The sequence below is a fragment of the Pseudonaja textilis genome, chromosome Z (assembly GCF_049901715.1).
Source record: "Pseudonaja textilis isolate UNSWEBS1 chromosome Z, rPseTex1.2, whole genome shotgun sequence".
NCBI classification, from domain to species: Eukaryota; Metazoa; Chordata; class Lepidosauria; order Squamata; family Elapidae; genus Pseudonaja; species Pseudonaja textilis.
In genome coordinates this window covers 100360812-100381761 of record NC_142008.1, presented here as the reverse complement: position 1 = coordinate 100381761, position 20950 = coordinate 100360812, and the positions used below count along the sequence as shown (strand labels likewise).

The 20950-nt window shown below is 37.8% G+C and overlaps 1 protein-coding gene across 2 annotated transcripts in view; it reads left to right on the top strand.

Annotated features, from left to right (window-relative positions):
* Positions 1 to 20950, top strand: part of COL1A1 (collagen type I alpha 1 chain) — a 40213-nt gene extending 19263 nt beyond the window's left edge. For both annotated transcript variants that reach the window (XM_087917083.1, XM_026710888.2), the window contains 26 exons: positions 1078 to 1131; positions 1777 to 1830; positions 1928 to 1981; positions 2396 to 2449; positions 3750 to 3794; positions 3894 to 3992; positions 4328 to 4435; positions 5642 to 5749; positions 6762 to 6815; positions 6986 to 7039; positions 8247 to 8354; positions 8450 to 8503; positions 9254 to 9307; positions 10231 to 10392; positions 11001 to 11108; positions 12615 to 12722; positions 13402 to 13455; positions 13613 to 13720; positions 14168 to 14221; positions 14495 to 14602; positions 15720 to 15773; positions 16172 to 16279; positions 16366 to 16648; positions 17390 to 17580; positions 17684 to 17926; positions 19023 to 20950. In XM_087917083.1, coding sequence (XP_087773209.1) covers positions 1078 to 1131; positions 1777 to 1830; positions 1928 to 1981; positions 2396 to 2449; positions 3750 to 3794; positions 3894 to 3992; positions 4328 to 4435; positions 5642 to 5749; positions 6762 to 6815; positions 6986 to 7039; positions 8247 to 8354; positions 8450 to 8503; positions 9254 to 9307; positions 10231 to 10392; positions 11001 to 11108; positions 12615 to 12722; positions 13402 to 13455; positions 13613 to 13720; positions 14168 to 14221; positions 14495 to 14602; positions 15720 to 15773; positions 16172 to 16279; positions 16366 to 16648; positions 17390 to 17580; positions 17684 to 17926; positions 19023 to 19169 — 2628 coding nt within the window. In that variant the 3' untranslated portion in view covers positions 19170 to 20950. The remainder of the gene's footprint in view (positions 1 to 1077; positions 1132 to 1776; positions 1831 to 1927; positions 1982 to 2395; positions 2450 to 3749; positions 3795 to 3893; positions 3993 to 4327; positions 4436 to 5641; positions 5750 to 6761; positions 6816 to 6985; positions 7040 to 8246; positions 8355 to 8449; positions 8504 to 9253; positions 9308 to 10230; positions 10393 to 11000; positions 11109 to 12614; positions 12723 to 13401; positions 13456 to 13612; positions 13721 to 14167; positions 14222 to 14494; positions 14603 to 15719; positions 15774 to 16171; positions 16280 to 16365; positions 16649 to 17389; positions 17581 to 17683; positions 17927 to 19022) is intronic.

Genomic DNA, 20950 nt, shown 5'->3' with positions numbered 1-20950 from the left:
GCCATCTTAGCACTCAAACCATGAAAAAACTATGACACCAGCAGTTTTTAATTCTTCTTTAAGGACTATCTGCTACTTCTTAAATAAGAGCAGCAGGTGGCTATATTAAAGCTCCCTCTATTTGCCCTTCTGATTTCTTATATGTCACTGAAAATATTTTCCAGGTGGTTACCATAAGAAACAATTTCATTTCAAAATTGATTTCACGAATATTCTACATGTATATGCTATATTGACATTATTGAAACAATTTACCACTATAGGTTACATGTCATCAGATCACTCTCAATTGTTAGTGACCACATAGATAGATTTTATTCATGATCTTCCTGTCATTATCAGAATCTCCTATTTAATCAATTTTCTGAGAGGCCTTCATGGTTTTTTTTAGCTATTACAACTTTATAATCAGTAACCACCTAACTGAAGTATAAATAGATTTATTGGGAGCAAAAGCATTAACTGCACTTCAGTAACTTGAAATAGATTGTTTCAAGAAGTACTTGGCTTTGGTTGGTTGTGAAAATCACTCTAGACTGAATTGGAGAGAGGAAATTGTTGGTAAAATAGGTTTCTTTTTTCCAAATGAAAATGGAATAATAGAGATACTGAGATTTTCTAAATAATAAAATATGCTGCTTGAGTCAGCCCTTTTAGGTAATCCAGAGAAGTTATACACCCAAAATTACTTGTTCTATCTTTACTGTAAGATTGCAGTGATGGAATTCCCCCCGCCCCCTCACCTTGATAATCCAAGAAATACAGAAGGCCCTTTCCGATTTTTGGCCACCTCCCATTCCTTCTATGAATCCAGTTGCCTCTTATTTGACCATTATCTAAACTGTGTCTCTTTCTCTTGCATCCCAAGGTCATTCCCACATACTATGTTTGAGTGAAAGACATTCAGTTGCCTTTCAAATATATATATATAAAACCATGCTTATGTTATACAAATTGGACCTGGGCATCCTAGAACTGCCATAGCATGGAGAAATACTAAAAATAAAATGCAAGTTATTGATTATTTCCCTGAAATAACTCCCATTCTTCATCTATTTTTTTCCCATCCTTTTCTAGGGTGAGCCTGGCAAACCTGGTGAGAGAGGTGCTCCTGGAGCTGTTGGAGCTGGTGTAAGTATTTTGTTCCTCACCCTCTGTTATTCACTTCAGTGATCTGGATGGATATTTATTCAAGGATTGGTTTACATAATTGCTGGCAATAAATAGCTGCTCAGAGCTCTTTTATATAACTGGGCAGCTATACGCATATTTTAAATAAATACACATAATAATTCATACATGTGTTCATGCATACACAGATACATATACATCGATAAATAAATGTTGCCTTTGTCTGGGATCATTAGAGGAAGCTGTGCGGGCTGCTACTTTTTCCCTATCTCAATGGACTAGAGTTTACATATACGTGCTAAGTTTTCTGTAGTCAAAGTCCTTTTTTTTAGGGCTTTTTGGATCTATATAAGAAGTGGGCAAGGAATGGAGGCTTGTAAGGGGGACTGGCTCAAAATCATCTGATAGGTTCTGGGCTAAACTCTGGGGTGCCCCATGCCAATCCATCCATCACCTTCACCACAATGAGATGGTTTTGAATGCAATGATAGAGAGAATGCAGGGATATTTTTACAAAGATAAATTATCTGATCCTGTGACAGGTGGGAAGGCATTTGGTGGGAAGGTTTTCAATCAACAGATTTCTTAGGCAAGATTTATTTTAAAAGCATTGGGCTCTGCTTATTCTTCCTTGGTTTCTCCCAGGGTGCTCCTGGCAAAGACGGCGATGCTGGTGCCCAAGGTCCTCCAGGCCCAGCTGTAAGTACGAACTTGGCTTCTTCTTCTTCAGTATTATGAATGTTTACCCCTTTTGGGATTCTGTCGAGGTTTGAATTTTCCTACCTTTTCATTGCAGGGTCCTGCTGGTGAAAGAGGTGAACAAGGCCCATCTGGTGCTCCTGGCTTCCAGGTTAGCAGGGTTACTTTAAAAAAACATGTGTATATTTTCTCTCTTCAATATAGACACCAGTTAAATATTTAATACAATTGCTTTTTCTTTCTTTTAAATGTTCAAATGATATACATTTATTTGCTCAGGAGAACCGAACTAAAATACTTAATATATCTGGTTGTATTGATTACAAACCATAAGGGCTGTAAGAACATTGAAAGAGTGTTTTCAGCTAGCTGGAGAATTCTGGGAGTTGAATTCCTGGGACTTAAAGCTGCCAGGTTGGAAAACACTGCTTGTAAAATATAAGCATGAGGTGTTAGTGAAGTACACATGTTGTACTTAGTCTGTTTAATAAGCTGTGTTTGATTGTCAAGCTTATCCAGTCCTATCAAAGCTAATATTTTCTTCACTTCTGATTTCTGTTTTTAGGGTCTTCCTGGTCCCGCTGGTGCCCCTGGTGAATCTGGAAAACCTGGTGAACAAGTATGTAATATGTTCCTTTGTGCAGAAGTGTTAAGAAGGAATTGTGGGGTCTGCACATGCTTTAAAGCAGGGGGAAAAATTAAGGACCCTTGAGTTATAGATCTCTATTTGAGAAAGGTTAGTTTGGAGTCTGAACTCAGTACAAATATTCTCCAGAATAACCTTACTTAGCATATTAATAATGTCTGCCATTTTCCCCCTTGGGACTTTTTGTGCATTTCTTTTTTTAATGGATGTATGCACCATCCAACAATTGAAAAGCTTCTACTGACATATGGAAAATCAGCCCCATATTTTTCTGTTTTAGAATTCCTAATTCCTACACTCTTTTAATATCTATAGAGAATTTTAGTAGGTGGAGGCTTACCTTCTCTTCAAGGCATTATTATGACCAGTTTATGATTTCATATTCTTTTGATGAAACCACTTAAAAAAACTTCAATTAAAAAAAAGACTTTTAGTAGCTTTCCAAAGTTTGGGACAGACTATCCTGTAAGGTCATAGCCTCTCTTTCATCCAGTGAGGGACATTGATAATAAGAGATCGTCACTTTTAAGGGGTGCTGGATAATTATGACCTAGAGATGTTGTAATAGTGGATTCCTGCCTTATTGTAATCTGGGACTACATCTTTCAAATCACTTTTTGTAAGAGTCTATTTCTGAGACTATGAGTCTATTATAAGGCAATGAGTCTGTTCTATTTTTATGTGGCATCATAGTTTCAAATGCAGATCAATACATAACCCGTATCTTTTTTTCCTGAAGATTTCAGTAGCATTGGGACTTGAAATTAAATAATAAATTTTCTGGAGAATTTCATTTTTGACTAGTGCATCATCAGTAGGGCAGCAGAACATGGGTGTTCAATTATTTTTTTCTATTTTTCTGAAGAAGAAACTAGCAGTTTAGGGAAGCCATCTTTAGGATTTATCCAGATAAATATTTATATTCCAAATAAAACATTTTGAAGGAAACAATCTCTTGTTTGTGGAACAAGATGATGGATATTTCTTTCTTCTGCAGTATATCTTTGTCTTAAGAGTTCTTATTTCCTTTAGAAAAAAAATACCTACCTTCTCAAATCTACCTTTCTATTTACCTTCTCTAGAACTTCATAACTGAAAGAAGCAAACCCCACCCCACCCCATTTAATCCTGCCTTCAGACATGATCGTGAACAATTCATTTCTTGCTGAACTGCATTCCACTTGTCCATCCCCATGTCAAATTGAGTAGATTATCTGCATGCATTCTCAATGGCTTTATCTTTTAACAATATCTGTTCTCCTTACTCTGACAGGGTGTCCCTGGTGATGTTGGTGCTCCTGGTCCTTCTGGTGCAAGAGTAAGTAAAGATCTTCTCCCTAGGTCCTTGTGCATCTTTATTTGTCCAACAAGGCCTCCATGCACAATTTGTAATCAACTCACTCTTTATTCCATTTAGGGCGAGAGAGGTTTCCCTGGTGAACGTGGTGGCCAAGGTCCTGCAGGTCCCCCTGGACCCCGCGGTGCCAATGGTGCTCCGGGTAACGATGGTGCTAAGGTAAAAGATGAATAAAGGATAAGATGAAAAGGCTATATTAAAGATAAAGATAGCCTTGAGTAGTCAGAATGATAGATCATGTATCCAAACCGATTAAACTGTTGCTTTCCTAGGAAAAATGCCATTTTTACTTTTCCCCAATGTGCCTTGTGGGGATCAGAAAAATTAAATATTGTATTAAAAACATTAGAATTCAGAAGAAGAAAAAATAAGATTTTTTAAAGGAAAAAATAGATACCTCTTTTCTTTCTCTCTCTCCCCCTCTCTCTTTGAAACCCTTGATTCCATTCCTGATCAATGCCTTCCTTCTTGTTGCCTTGATTGTACAATTCTAGGGTGATGCTGGTGCTCCTGGAGCTCCTGGTGGTCAAGGTCCTCCTGGTCTTCAGGGTATGCCTGGTGAACGTGGTGCTGCTGGTCTGCCTGGTGCCAAGGGAGACAGAGTAAGTCCATGATAGTTGAACACGGTTGTCGTCAAAATGGCAGCCATCATCTTATTATGCCTAAAAAGATGGAGAACAAGCAAAAACAGTCTGCCTTTTTCAAAGAACATCAAATATCATCTACTTTCCAGCTTTCTGCATGGCTTAAATTCCTTCGAGATTGTAACTAAAGATAATCTTGACACAGATATTCACGACTTGTCCATCAAGTCAGTCTGACTTAGACTGCATACTAAAATTTTGGATGGGAGTCTGGAATGATATTGAAATCTCTGAATGATATCAGTTCCCAGCATTGTGAACTGGGATTTTTTTTTATTGTAGACAAAGTATGACAGTTGTTAAATTTACAGTCTTCTGTACCCATGATGCTCATCTATTGATAAGTTCTTCTCTAATGCTTCCATACAAACAAGGGAGAATCAAAAAGGCATGCTGGGAGAAACAAAAAGGCAAAAAAAAAGAATTAATTTTATATTATCTTCCATTAACTGGCGTTCAGATATTTTCCTAAATGCAGCCGAAGCCAAATTAAAAGGTTGACTGACCTTTGTTGTCTTCTAGCTTGGCCTGAGGCCTTGTGATAAGAAGTACAACTTAAGAGGGCAATCCAGGATCATGATTTTTATAGTTTTTGAGATATGTTCAAGAAAATTCCTAACCTCAAGCATGAGGTGAAATCTTCTTATTTCAAGATTTCAAAATATATGAATATTGAAAAAGATGTTGAGAAAAAATGCAGAGAAAAGCAACAAAAATTATTAGGTGACTGGAGACTAAAACATATAAAGAAAGGTTGCTGGAATTGGGTATGTCTAGTTTAATGAAAAGAAGGACTAAGGGTGACATGATAGCAATATTTGGGGGAGGTCCACAAAGAAGAGGGAGTCAGTGTATTCTCCAAAGCGTCTGAAGGTAGGACAGAAAGCAACAGATGGAAACTAATAAAGGAAACAATTAACTTAGAACTAAGGAGAACTTCCTGACAGTTAGAACAATTAATCAATGGGATGACTTGCCTCCAGAAGCTTGGACAACTATTGGAAACCATGTGAAATGGTACAGGGTGTCCTGCTTGAGCAGGATTGAACTACAAGACCTCCAAAGTCCCTTCCAAATTCTATGATTCTTTTATTCTTTCCAATCCTTATGCCTTTCTGATCTTTTCAGTATTGATAATCTTCTTTTGCCTTTCTGCTTTTCTAGGGTGACCCAGGTTCCAAAGGCGCTGATGGTTCTCCCGGCAAAGATGGACCTCGAGGATTGACTGGACCAATTGGCCCACCTGGACCAGCTGGTGCTTCTGGTGACAAGGCAAATATTCCATCAACTTGTTCTCCCAAAACTCCTACTGATTTATGGTCATTGGAAGCTATGCCATATGTTTTACTTAACATTTGACATTCCCTGACATTTACACAGATCTGGGCATGAATTGAACTAGCTGCTATTTTCATGTCAAACTTAGATTGTCGTTTTTTGTGTGTGAAAGCACCAGGGAAAGCAAAATGGCATAAATGAGAAGATAAGCCAATATGCAGATATGTATCTAGGACATATTGCCTGGAAGACTTTTTGTAGCAAGTTCTAGACTTTAAGAAAATCCTCTGGTTAATTTTAGTTATAACTTTTGATCCTGAGGATAGCTTTTTACAAATGCTAGAAACTAAATCAGTGAGATATTCATTGGTTTCATTTATTTCAAGCAAAGTAAGCCAATGTGCACCTTCCATTTTAATACACAGACTAGAATTCAGTTATTCTTTGGATATTACACTTCTCCATATTTTATGGTGCAGTTCCTGGCTTATAACATATGTTTTTATGAGAAATGCATTAAAATAATGAGTCTATTTTACAATTAAATGAATTCAAAATACCAAGATTAAAAATGTCATTTTATATAGATTTTAAAAACACCCTATTTAATGTGCAAACAGTTTGAAGTATATTTGTAAATAAATATAGACTAGAAACTGACTAATCTACCCACCCAAAGGACATGATCAGTTTTCCCACCTCTCATCTCCCTCTCTCTCTTGATACCTTTAATCATTGTTGTGTTATTTCAGCTTAACAGTCATAAATAATAGAAAACTGAATTTTTGTATTGAATCTCTGGTTAAAAATGAAGGCATATTGTCCATTTTTAAAAATTTTATGTGATTGGAAAAAGAAGCATTTGTGATTTCTATCAAAGTAGTGAATAGTACCTAATGTAAGACTGACTTATCAAAATGGAATTATTCTTATAGTACATTTTTAATGAATAGAAAGCTATTACTAGGTCTGGTGCTTAACCGTGTTGCTTTTTCTTCTTACCCAGGGAGAAAGTGGTCCCGCTGGCCCTGCTGGCCCCACTGGTGCACGTGGTGCTCCTGTAAGTAATTTACCTTCCTAGATTTGTTTTTTATTTTGCCTTGAGGTGGCTTGTCTTGAAATGCAGCTTATAAAGCTCTTGCTTAGCTAGACAGCTTTTATCCTTTTTTCTTAACTTTGCATTGCTTTCATTCTTCATGACATTTTCTGTCTCTTTCTTGTCCTTCCCAGGGAGACCGTGGTGAACCTGGACCTGCTGGACCTGCTGGATTTGCTGGACCCCCTGTAAGTATGATGGAAAATCTCTTCTGCTTCTCAGGAATGCCATTAAAATGCTCGCATCCCCTTATAGCTATAATGAGGTGAAGGCTTTCTTCACACAAAATGCTTAAAGTTAGAAGTCTAGCAGATATTAATGCAACATGTTAAAACCCAATAAGTGTGTGATTTGATTGGGTGTTTTCTGTACTTTAGCTTATTATGTGAATCCAGCCCATTAGATAAATGTGTGATCTGGTATTAACCAAGACTCTGGATTAATTTAGTAGTCAATTTACTGTGTTATGTCATTATAAGAACATAGCAAGTGAATCAGAAAACAGCCATATATTACCATCAAATGATCTTGGTAGGAAAAGAAAGTTGAACCAATCAATTCCAGAGTTGGGATGATAGTCAATTTGTCCTTACCCATAACCTAATTACAGTGGTTAGATAGGTATGAATGAATACAAATAATTTTTCCAATAATATTTCATACTCTGAACCACTTTGGAACTCACCGAAACCAACAGAGATCCAGAAAGTAGGTCACTGTGTCCAGCTGGATTTGTGTTAATGGTATTTTTCAGAAGCAAATGATTTGGATTAATAATAGCAGTCTCAGAACTAGTTTGAGTGAAATACCAAGAACATTAGACAGGTTATTCTTGTTGCAAGTTCTTTAATTTGTGCATCTCAATTTTTTGGTTCTACCAATTCTCTGAGTGTGATTGGAAAGGTAGATTATAATTGCTCTCCAAGCATTCCTTGAGCTAGTTACTGAAAATTAAATGTTTATCCCAAATCCAGAAAACTGTATACAGTGATACCTTGGTACTCATTGCTAATTGGTTCCGGGAGGCAGGATAAGTGCCAAAAACAATGAGTACCAAACAAGTTTTTCCCATAAGGAATAATGTAGTAAATCACAAGGTAGTTGACAGCAACCGGTCCTAGTTTGTGCATTGAGTGCTCAACAGATGATGAGTAAAGGGACAAAATTTTCACATCAAAATGCAATAAGTACCAAATTTGATGAGTTTCAAAGCAGTTGAGTGCCAGGGTACAATTTTAACAGGAAACTAGAAGTTTGTTGAAGGATTGGTTTAGTTAGATATATTTGGAAAATGCATAGAAAGGTAGAAATTAAATCTCATAGAACCAATATACACCTGTGCCTCTGTCTCCACCTCCCCGATCTTCACCATCCGTGTTGTTTCTGCTCCAATAGGGAGCTGATGGACAACCAGGCGCTAAAGGTGAACCCGGTGATGCTGGTGCTAAAGGTGATGCTGGTCCTCCTGGTCCCGCTGGCGCTACTGGCCCCGCTGGCCCTGCTGTAAGTTCTTGTTCGCCACTTCCCACTCTCTTCCATGAAAATTTGCCCTCCTCTCAGCCTTTAGTTTCATGCTAATCTCTCCCTATTGATTGCAGGGTCCCGTTGGTGCTCCTGGCCCCAAAGGTGCTCGTGGAAATGCTGGCCCCCCTGTAAGTATGGTTTCCCCCTCTATATTATTAAATCAGATGCTATGTTATAAAATGGTGGTTCACTAAGGATTCAAATTATTGTTCCTGTTTTCAAAGAATGCAGAATTCAATATCGGATAAAGGAGAATATTTGTGGCTCAGGGTTAGAAAGGAAGTCCTTGGTGCTCTCTGAGCTTGCTTGTTTTTTTTTAAAAAAAAACGTTCTGATTTCTATTTTTTTTATTTTCCTAAATTGATTTAGGAAATTAATAAAACTTTCAGCACTTATGAAGTGCTGAACAGAATACAAAAGAGACAACTTTTCTCTAAGAGCCTTTAATTTACATTAAGTAGTTGGGACAGGATCTTAAATAAATATCATTTAAATATCATATTAAATAAATATGATGTCCCTATTAAAAAGGTCTCACTAGCTGACTTAATGCCATGTATGATAGTGAAAGAATCCTATTCTAGATCCTGTCTAAAACATTCTAGCAGATATTTGCACCATATACGCTTACTTGGCTAATTTTTTGGGATTCCCAGTTAGCAGTTCAGAAATGCATCAGAAATAAAAGCATCTCCATGTAAATGGTGCATCCAGACAAGGTGTTAAAAGGTCTGAGAGCTTTTCGCACCAGCTTTCACATTTGTGAATCAGAACAAAACAATTGCATTCTCTGGAAGGTGGTACATACAGTGAACTTGTGTTAGTCTTCTTTTGTACAAAAGGATAATTGAAAATGGAATGTTTCTTTATTTTTATAGGGTGCTACTGGATTCCCTGGAGCTTCTGGAAGAGTTGGACCTCCTGGCCCATCTGTAAGTAACCACACAGTTTCATCAATAAATTGGGGGAATGGGGAAAATCCTCAAAACTTCAAAACGGCTGTCAGGATGGAAAGGAGAATTTTGCCCCTTTGGCAAATGATGATCATAATGTTAATTATAAAGAGGAAAATGTCACTTATGTAAGAGAAGGCAGAAGAAATTCAGGTTTTAATATGCATTGACATAAATGCAAATTAATTTTCTTTTGTCTCTTTCTTGAGACTAAAAATTTATAAATTTCAATGAGTATTCAATCTAATGATTAACTCTGAACTGGAAGCTTTAAAATATTTTACTTACAAACAGGCTTTGCACCCAGTTTTGTTTTGTTTTAATAAATTGTTGACTGAAAGAGGTCAGCACACAAATTAAAGCATTTGTAATGGAATACAGCTTAGTAGTTCAGTGTTGTGGAAATTTGGTAGGTATTTCAGTTCAGAAATACACAACAAAGTGAAGGAATGAACAGGAAAAGTATATTAGGAATATATAATACTGATATGATAGATATATCTTATTTCCCAGAGAATTCTGGGAGTTGTTGTTAGAGAGTACAGATTAAGATCTCAAAGAGGAAAATATTAAAACTCTCATCATGAATCTCTCAAATTTCATTGAATCGATGTCTATCAATTGAAAATGCTGGATTTTTTCAACATGCCTCTTGTTCAAAATGTGGATAATCAGTTTCCTTGAACGGGCCTTAAGAACCATACAATTAACATGATTAGCCAATGGAAAAGAAAATTTGGCTCATCCAGAGTGATCTGTCTGATTTGAAGTGTAATTGCATTCCCATCCAGGGCTCCTCATTTAATAAAGGTTTATATTAAAAAAATATTATTGCATATAACTCAGCCTTTTGGCTGGATGTTGCAGTGACTGACAGGCCTGTTACCTTTCTTCTCCCAAAGGGCAACATTGGTCTTCCCGGCCCACCTGGCCCTAGTGGAAAGGAAGGAAGCAAAGGACCCCGTGGTGAGACTGGACCTGCTGGACGCCCCGGTGAAGCTGGACCTGCTGGCCCACCTGGACCTCCTGGTGAAAAGGGATCTCCTGGTTCTGATGGACCTGCTGTAAGTAAATCCAAAATTCACTTTTCTTAAATGGAATGTTTGAGACAAGTTGGGCATCTCCTCTTTGAGAGTTGGAAAAATTAGTTAATTTGGTTACATTCCTCTTTTAAAAAAAAAATGCTTTCCTATCTTTGTATAGTTGTTTACTAGTTTATTTGTTTGCTTATGTTGATTTGAATAAAAAAGCATATGAGACACAAAAATCAGTGTCTTCTGTAGGGAGTTTCACATTTAGCCATCATTAGATAAGAACTCCTCTTTAGGAAGGCTATGGGTAGAAAAATAGGAAAGAATGATATTACTTCAAATATTAAAAACTATCAGGGCATCCATCAGTTTTCTCCATCATCTAAATCCTCCAAGATTCTTGTAATACAGAAGGGACAATACATTGTTTGTTGCTCAGTTACTGAGGCCTAGTTCCATCATCTTCTCCAAACTAACGTCCAATGGCAATGTTAGCTGAAGACAACAACATATGTGGTCTATACATCACTGAAGAATCAAGATGGGGAAATCTGGTAGAGCATACTACTCACAAAAAAGAAACCTGATTGTCCATTAAATCTATGCCTTGTTTCTAAAATCTATGATATTTTGTTTTATAGGGTGCACCTGGTACTCCTGGCCCACAAGGTATTGCTGGACAACGTGGTGTAGTTGGTCTTCCTGGACAAAGAGGAGAGAGGGGATTCCCTGGACTTCCTGGTCCCGTTGTGAGTACTTCTCTTCAGTTCAGTCAACTGGTGTTTTCAGAAATGCAATATGGATCCATTTTTATTCTTTAGCTTTATGAGATAAACTTTGATCTCCAAGAAAGAAGCAAAGTACTGGAAAAAATATCTCATAGGGGTCTCATAGGAGAGTTCACACATATGTAAGGCTACAAACATAGAAGAAAAATTTAAGTGGATTTTTCTTCAGACCAATAAATAAATAAATATGGACAAACTCAGTGAAGGTTTCCTTTTGTTTAGATGTTTCTTTCTTAAATAATATTGTGCTGAATGCATTTTTATGAAAAACACAGTTGATATGCAGGATATATTTCCAAGGAGCAGTGATTAGGGTTGCAACTGATGTCTCAAAGAAAGTGTTTTTTTTTAAATCCAGTTACTGTTCTTTATTTCTGCATATTCTTACAATGCACAGTAGCAATGGACTTGATTCGTTTGTTTCCCCATTTGTGATACTATTAATCTGCATTGCTACAGAAATAGTTTTGCTTTCTACTAGTGGTAAATTTCCCTCCACTCTGAGGCTGCACTAAAAAGATACATAGCAGTACTTTCTAAAGGAGCAATATGGTTTCAAAATTTCACACAGAGCAAAGCAGCAATATTTTCACTAATCATAACTCTATAGCTACTTGTTTGTCCATGAAACCCAGAGTTTTGCACAATTTATAGCCTTTCCTTTTCCTTGGACTTCTCAAGTTTGAAAATATGTTTTTTTTTAATCATAAGCGACCTGTTGCTCCTAACAAAACACAGCATATTATAAACCCACAGACTGGCTGATCGTCCATTCAAGTATTTATCAGAGTCATGTTGCTAAGCCTTCAAAATAGAGTTGATGGATCTTCTGGGTTTTAAAGCCCTTGTTCCTTGTTGAGAAGCCAGTCTTTTCTGAGAAATGTACTTCACAAATTCTTGGAATTCCATTTTAAATAATACATTACAATAACATAAAAGGACTCTTCAACTGCAGACACAGCAGCTGGAATTAATTTTTGGAGATATTTGCTTGCAAAAATTCTGACTGTAAATCTTTCAATCATTTTTCCCCTGTCATGCAGTCTGGTTTAGAATTTAGATAGTGAGCAATCTTACCTTGCACTAATCCAAAGGACAAGCACTTTTCTCAGAGCTAGCTATTCCATCAGGCAGTGAGATTTTTGTTTGGTCATATTTGGCTTGTCATGAAAAAGCAGCAAATGCTCAACTATTTAATCTACTAGGAGAAAAAGGGAAGATCTATGATCAAATTAGCTGGCTGACTATGCATTTTGATTTAAGTAATTCCAAATCAGGCAGCAAAATATTGTATCTTACTGTGTTTCTTAGGCCTTGAATTCTGGACAGGTCCTTTTATTAATATTTTCCCAGATACTGAGTACTAGAGAATATAATTCATAATCTATAAAAATTTTTTATTCTTTCTCTCTTTGGAACAGCAGTTCTTGTGAATCATAGCATTGCATTCTCTTTTGTGGTGCACAGGGTGAGCCTGGCAAACAAGGCCCATCTGGTTCTCCTGGTGAACGTGGTCCCCCTGGCCCAGTTGGACCCCCTGGATTGGCTGGACCCCCTGGTGAAGCTGGACGCGAGGTGCGTGCTCATTTTTCCAAAGGAGTTTGGTGCTTCCAACTCTCCTCAACATTTTTGTTCCTCTGTGCAAGTTTAGTGTCATCAAACCTGCTACTATTAATTTCAAAATAGATGTTTGTAGCTTTGCTATCCCTTAGAGGTAGAGCATGTCCAGTGTCATACAGGATGTCCCCAGTTCAATTCTTAAACTCTCTAGCTAAAAGATTGGTAGGAAATTCATGAAAGATCTGTGTTTGAGACCTTAGAGAGCTTTAAAGCATCAAGATAGGTGGAGACTAAATGAATCAGGGGTTGGATTCAGAACAAGGGAGCTTCAGGAAAAGACAATGATTAGGTAAATGAAACAACAATGATCAGATATATGAAAATCTGGAATTCAGTTTTTAGCGTTCAAAACTCCTGTTTAAAAGACTTCTGCTGGAGACCTTGGAGGGGTATTCTTCTTGGAGGGGTATTCTCCTTGGAGGGGTATTCTTCTTGATATTACCTAAGTAATATCCCAAGGTTTGACTTGGGATAGAGCCATTTCATACAGTCATGAATTCAAACTAAATATTTCATGGGAGAGGCTGGAATTCCTTATCAGGCATAGGATTCTAAATTCTCTATCGTGCTCAAGTTCAGGTTCCGGCTTTCCTTGATCTTGTTTAATCTGTATCCCTTCTTCCTTGATTCACAGGGTGCTCCCGGTGCTGAAGGTGCTCCTGGACGTGACGGTGCTGCTGGTCCCAAGGTGAGTTCATTAGTTATTGATATGAATCACAAGCCAAGTATCAAGAACTTACTGAGGCTACAAGATAATCATATTCAAATGAATCACATTCAAATCATATTTTAAATAAATATGGCTGGCTTCACACTGATTCTCTCCCTTTGCCTTTCTCAAATAGGGTGATCGTGGTGAGACTGGCCCTGCTGGTGCTCCTGGTGCCCCTGGTGCTCCTGGTGCCCCTGGCCCTGTTGGCCCTGCTGGCAAGAACGGAGAGCGTGGTGAGAGTGTAAGTGGCCTTTCCCCCCACCCCCCATTCTTGTGGCCTGTTTTGTATGTAGCAAGAGAAACCTTTTTCCAGACACTAGAGGGAACCTCTCCTGTCCCAAGAGTTGTGCTTCTGTACATGCAAGAGAATATCAATTCAAAACAAACTGATTTGCAATTGATTTTCATCTTCCAAAAATCAAGCTTCTCTTTTTGATAAAATGTCATTGATTCTTCACTAAATATCCACTTAGACTCATAGTTGTGGGAACAAAAGAGAGATTGAAGCCACTGTCTCAATAAAAGAAAAAAGAAGAAGATTTGTTCCTTGTAAAATAAAATATAATTCAATTCCAGACTTCTTGCTTGAAAAGAAGCAGTCCCATAGACTGATTTCCCAAAGAAATGAATAGCGAGTGGAGATGCTTAATTAATGGTGTGAACATTTCCTCCTCTTCTTTTTCTCCAGGGTCCCGCTGGTCCCGCTGGTCCTGCTGGTCCTGCTGGTGCTCGTGGTCCTGCGGTAAGTTGGAGTTTCTAAATACTTCTTTTTCTCAGAAGAAACCACATAATTTAAAGGTTATTCTAGTTATTATGTTAGAGGTTGCTCCAAGAGTCTTGCCATTGCATAGCACTGAATGAAGGTAGTTGACTTTGTTGTTATCCACATATATGCTATGTTTGCCTAAGACAATGTTTTCGGTAGCCGAAGTTTACAAAGAAATGATGATCAATAAGTTTTGCTGTGTTTGTTAAAAACTGATTTTAAAAAAAACTTTCTTTGTTCTTTTCCCAGGGTGCACAAGGTGTCCGTGGTGACAAGGGTGAGACCGGTGAACAAGGTGAAAGAGGCATGAAGGGACACAGAGGATTCTCCGGTCTTCAAGGCCCCCCTGGCCCCCCTGTGAGTATCTCTAATTGACCAAGAATAAGATTTAAGGTGTTGTTTTTTTTTAGCTCCAGTTGGTTTTAAAAAGTGGGGGAGGGATATGTGTTCTATGTTAATCCATTATGTTAGTCAATTTCCATGTCAATCCCACTGTCATAAGATTTCAGATCTGGATTCATGTGTAATTTATTACAATGTAGACTTTGAAAAATATCACAGAGTTTGTAGCTGTTCATGCTCCCTGTATAGAAAAGAATATTCTAATTCAAACAAATTTGCTATTCCAAATATTTTATTAAGGAGTTTCACTCAATGCCACAACTCTGTAGAAAATGATTAAATGGAAGCTCCAATGTTTAGAGTGTAGAAAGGTTTCTGAGCACAGGCAGGAAGGAAGAGTGTGCACTTTTCTGCTTTGGATGCGAGTTCTCAACTGAGCTGCATTTGTAATATACAAAAACTGCACTTTTTTGTAAAAGGAAATGCTGCCTATTGAAATCATTTTAATTTTGAAACTATTTCTACAAATTTTCCTAGAAAGAAATCAGCTTTTGAACAATAGCAGAACTATCTGCCCTCATCAAATATTTTTCCTTACAAATCAATATACAAATTAATAAATTCAAATCTACCAGTTTGAAATCAACGCCAGCAGGAATGTTTCTGATATCAGTATAATGTGGTAGGCCTCAAAAGGTCTTGCATATTGTGTTTTCTGATAATAGTAGACACAAAGTTGAAGCCACCCAATTGGCAGAGAAATAGACTTTCAAAAACATTAACATTTGGTTAACATTCTCTCTTCATGCAGAAAAGTTGTGTTATATATTCAAACATTTAAGTGATCACAAAAGACTGTATGCAGAAAAATAGATATGTACATACATCCATGTACACTGCATATGTATTGATTCCCTGAATCCATGAGAGAAGCCATTTTGCAACAGAAAGAGAGAGAGAGATTATGGGCAATTAAGAAGCCCAACATTTCATATTAAACATTATTAGACAAACTTCATTTTTAAGTGACTGTTAAGGTTGGGACTTCAGCTTTCTCACTTGTCATTGTATTAAAATAACCAGATACCTGCCGAGATGATTTGGTAATTGACAAGTTACTTTTTTGGTATAGGGCTCTCCTGGTGAACAAGGTCCTTCTGGTGCTTCTGGCCCTGCTGGCCCAAGAGTAAGTATGATTATTCCGTTACATTACCTGCTGTGTTATAACCATCCAGAATGAATAGGGAAACTCTGAGAACAACCTGAAATCACTTGAATCTGATCCGGGGTGCAGAATCATAATGCAATAACTGTGTTATTGCAGGAAGAGCATAACATATAACTCTAGTAATCTAAAGAAAAATGAGGCTGAATTTTGCTGAGACAAATGTCAGAAATATATTTCTATGCTGAATTGGATTCTAATGCTCAGCAAACATATAGTATTGTTTTAGAAGAAAAGAGATACATCCTGTTATTTCAAAAAAAGAGAGATTTGCTGGATGTGTCTTATTTTAGCTCTTTTTTTTCTTTTCTATCTTATGCCAAATGCTCACTAATCATGTTTTTTTCTCTTCTTGACAGGGTCCTCCTGGATCTTCTGGTTCCCCTGGCAAAGATGGTCTGAATGGTCTCCCTGGTCCCATTGGCCCACCTGGACCTCGTGGTCGTACTGGTGATGTTGGCCCTGCTGTATGTATTGATTTTAGAAATATCACAACTTACCTACAATGAGTCGAAAATATTTTTGCCTTTAATTCTTCATATTCCTCCTGTAGGGTCCTGCTGGACCTCCTGGACCCCCTGGTCCCCCAGGTCCACCTAGCGGTGGCTTCGACTTCAGCTTCCTGCCCCAACCTCCTCAAGAAAAAGCTCATGATGGTGGCCGCTACTACAGAGCTGATGATGCTAACGTAATGCGTGACCGTGACCTGGAAGTTGACACTACCCTCAAGAGCCTTTCTCTTCAGATTGAGAACATCCGTAGCCCCGAAGGAACCCGTAAGAACCCAGCCCGTAGTTGCCGTGACCTGAAGATGTGCCATGGAGAATGGAAGAGTGGTAAGTGCAGGACAAGTCATATCTGAGCCTCTAAAACAGCATGTACTACTACAGATTATCTTCTTTGCATCTGAACATGTTGCCTTGTGCTGTCAAAATTGCTGTTCTTTCTTCTTTCACTGCTGATCTTTTTCTTACATGCTTTCATTAACTAAGTTATTCACAATATAGCTATTGATTCAGCCGGGATCAGCAAGATCCTTTGAGCAGAATATTCAGAAATTTCACCTAAATATTAATTCTATTAAGAATGTTTTCTTTCTGCAGAATATGATCTGCATTGATCTAAGTGTGATTCTTTTTCCAAGAGAGTTACAAAAATTAACAACTGTTGCCTGTTCCAACTCTTCAAAGAGAAGTAATAAGTTAGGATGTTCTTTCTTCTGTCAATTAGTAATAGTGGAAAGTGATGCATCTCCTTTTATTGAATATGGTCATGCTCTGCCATTAATCCTTAGGCCCATTATTTTCATAGAGGCATATATGCATTCATTCATTGTTTTCATACATGAATATTCATCATCACCACCACTATCACCATCAAATGTTGCATATATTTTAGGAGATGGAGAGGCCACTTGGACTGTTTTTGAGAACAAAGAACCTATAGCATGGGAAGATGCTATAGAAAAGAAGAAATGAAGAAAATAGAGTTAGCGAATCAGTCAATGAAATAAATGAGAATTGTGTCCCTTTCAACATCGTCTGTCAAATTACTAATTTATTTTCCCTGATAAATAGGCATGTATTGGATTGACCCCAACCAAGGCTGCAATCTGGATGCCATTCAAGTCTATTGTAATATGGAGACTGGAGAGAGCTGTGTCTACCCAGCTCAGGCCACTATTGCACCGAAGAACTGGTACATCAGCAAGAACCCTAAGGAGAAGAAACATGTCTGGTTTGGAGAGACTATGACCGATGGCTTCCAGGTCAGACAGGAAAGATTAAGCAATATTGTTTCTGGGTGTTGTGGAAGAATTTCTACAGAAGATGAGGTAAATACTACTTTACTTTTTTCTTTTCTCTTGGCAGTTTGAATATGGTAGTGAGGGATCCAACCCAGCTGATGTTGCCATCCAACTGACCTTCTTGCGCCTGATGTCCACCGAGGCTTCCCAGAACATCACCTACCACTGCAAGAACAGTATAGCTTACATGGATCAACAGACTGGAAACCTGAAGAAATCTCTGCTCCTCCAGGGCTCCAATGACATTGAAATGAGAGGAGAGGGCAACAGCCGTTTCACCTATTCAGTTATTGAGGATGGCTGCACGGTGAGTCTTCAGGTCCTTTAGAGCAGGTTCCCCAACCCCTAGACCATGTACTGGCACCAGTCCATGGCATGCCAGCAACTGGGCCATGCAAACAAGGGAAGCTCCATCCAAGGGATGCAGGATGCATGTGAAACCATGCCCTCTCCAGTCCATGGAAATACCTTTCTCTGCTGAACCAATCCCTGGTGCCCAGAAGGCTAGGTGCTCCTGCTTTAGATGGGGCAGCTCCATTTGCAGCAATAACAATAGCACTTAGACTTATATACCGTTTCACAGTGCTTTACAGCCCTCTCTAAGTGATTTACAGAGTCAGCCTATTGCCCCCAACAATCTGGGTCCTCATTTTACCCACCTCGGAAGGATGGAAGGCCGAGTCAACCTTGAGCCTGGTGAGATTCGATCTGCCAAATTGCAGATATCTGGCTGCAGCAGAAGTACTTGCAGTACAGCACTCTAACCACTGCGCCACCAAGTCTCTACCACTGCACCACTAGTTTCTAGTGTTGGGTTCAGGCTCAGGCTCATAATCTTATGTGTCTGATGTTCCTAATTTTCAAGATAATTTTTAAAGAGCCAGTTTGATCTAGTAATTAAGGTATCGGGCTAGAAACCAGGGGATTGTGCATTTTTCATCCCACCTTAGGCAAGAAAGCCAATTGGATGGCTTTAGGCCAGTCAGTGTCTCTCCACCCAACATACCTCACAAGGTTGTTATGGTGAGAAAATAGGAGGAAGAAGGAGTATTGAGTATGATTGCCACCTTAGGTTATTTATAAAAATAATAACTATGAGTAAATAAATAAAGGTCTTCCATTTAGATCTTTGCAGAATAGTAAAATGTCCATACTTCGTAGTTAAGTCTTGACTAAGATTCTTAGGGAAGGGACTGTTGAAAGTTAAGAAACAAAGCAAGAGGTGAAGGCTTGATGATTCCCCTCACCATTTATTCAAATTTAAGAGATTTAAATTTCAAAGCTCTAGTTGTTTTCAGGCTGAGGAATGGGGAATCAGGATTTAAGAACACAGATCTCTGATGAGTGCCTTATACAGCATATATAGCATTAGTAATTTTATACCATTTTCATTTCCTTTACAGAGTCACACCAACACTTGGGGAAAGACAGTCATTGAATACAAGACAACAAAAACTTCCCGGTTGCCCATCATTGATGTGGCTCCAATGGACGTTGGTGCTCCAGACCAGGAATTCGGCTTTGATGTTGGACCAGCCTGCTTCTTGTAAACCCCAAAGGAAACCTGACAGTTTTAAAAATAAAATAAAAAACAGCCAAAAAAGAAGGAAATTTCACATGGACTTGAATTTGTGTCTTTTTCTATCCATCATCTCTAAAACTATTTTCGTTTCCGTTAAAAAAAAACAAAAAAAGCATTAAACCAAAAAAAATAAAAATAAATGACTTTTGAAAAATAATTAAGGAAGTGCATCCACTTGCTTGACTTTTTTTTTAATTAGAATCACCGAAGACAGAATGGCTTGATTTTACCTTCTTCATTTTTAAAATCATGTAATATCTTGGGATCACAATTTGCACATTCCAAATAAATATATAGATTTACCATACAAATGATAAAAATCAGTACCAACTAAGGAACACCTGAATATTAACTATAATTCTTGGGGGGAGAAAACAAAATCTGTTGCTTCCAAGGCAACAAAAAAGCAATGCTAAACTAGTCTTACATCCTGCCCATAACATCCTCCTAATTATTGTAAACTTACCCTTTAACCTGGTAGTGAAAAAAGACCCCAAAATTTCCTTATAGGCCATCTTTCTCTGCTGGCAATTTTACATTTTTTTATTTGTTTTTATACAGAGCAATATCACAGAAAAAATAATTCTTTCAGCCATTGTAAGTGTATTTCTTTTTTCTGTTTTGTTCAGCCGGCAATAGAAAGGAGTTTAATTAATTTTAAATAAAGGTGTGATGGTGAATGGTTTTCAACACAAATATAAATTTGGACAAGTGTTAACAGCTAATAATGCTGGTATACCTGCAAAGATGGTTGGTGGTTGTTTTTTTAAAAAAAAGAGCAAATGGAGAAAATTGGTTTAATAGCTACAAATATGTTGTCGGTGAACAAGTGAAGAAAAATAAATGGCTAATACAGAAAGCAGAGAAATTGCAATGTTAAATGTATGTTATTATTGTAATGGACAGCTACCTCACAATTGTGATTTCCAAGTTCTTTGCGGTAGTTTTGGAGTTTTTTTTTCAATGCCATCACCAGGCTGAGGGGCAGCAGGGAATAAGGCAGAGGTCCAAGTTTAGCGAAAGGTGCTAAAGCTGTGTCTCTTTATTTTATTTTATTCTTTTAGTCTGCTATGTTAATAATGTTCAGGTCCCGTGGAATTAATTCTGAAGTGGTGAAACACGAACAACTTTTGCTCCAAGCAAATTCTGTTGCTTATAGAAATGGAAGTATTAGAAGGGGGAAATAATAGAATTAGTGTCTGGATGCCCAAAGATACTTGTGAATTTTCAAACGGTGCTAATTTTCTTAAGCAAAACGAAACCAGGATGACAAAAAATAACAATTAAAAATTGTTGCAAGGGATCAAGGTCTGAAATTTTTCTATTGTTCTCTTGTAAAGCAGGTGGATTCCTTTTTGGCTTGCCTTTTTTCCCATCCATCCAGGTCTTCTCCATCACCATCCCTCTTTCTTCTTTCCCCCCCTCCCTTCTTTTTTTACCCTGCTAGCAAATTCTTGTGCTGAGTCTTCTTGCTTTTTAATGGTCTTCACTCATTGCTAAAAAAAACCACAACCTTTTCCTTTCTTCTACCTCTTCTTTGCTCTCAATCTCTGTCTCCTTAACTCTTCTTCCCCCCTCTCCCTTTGTGGGTTCAAATTCAAGCAAATCCATTCTTCTCTGTAACAAGAGGCAGATGTTCTAGGGAGTATGACCGACCGAAGATTCTGTACCTATTTTGTATATGTATAATAATTTGAGATGTTTTTAATTATTTTGACTGCTGAAATAAAGCATGTGAAATGATCCAAA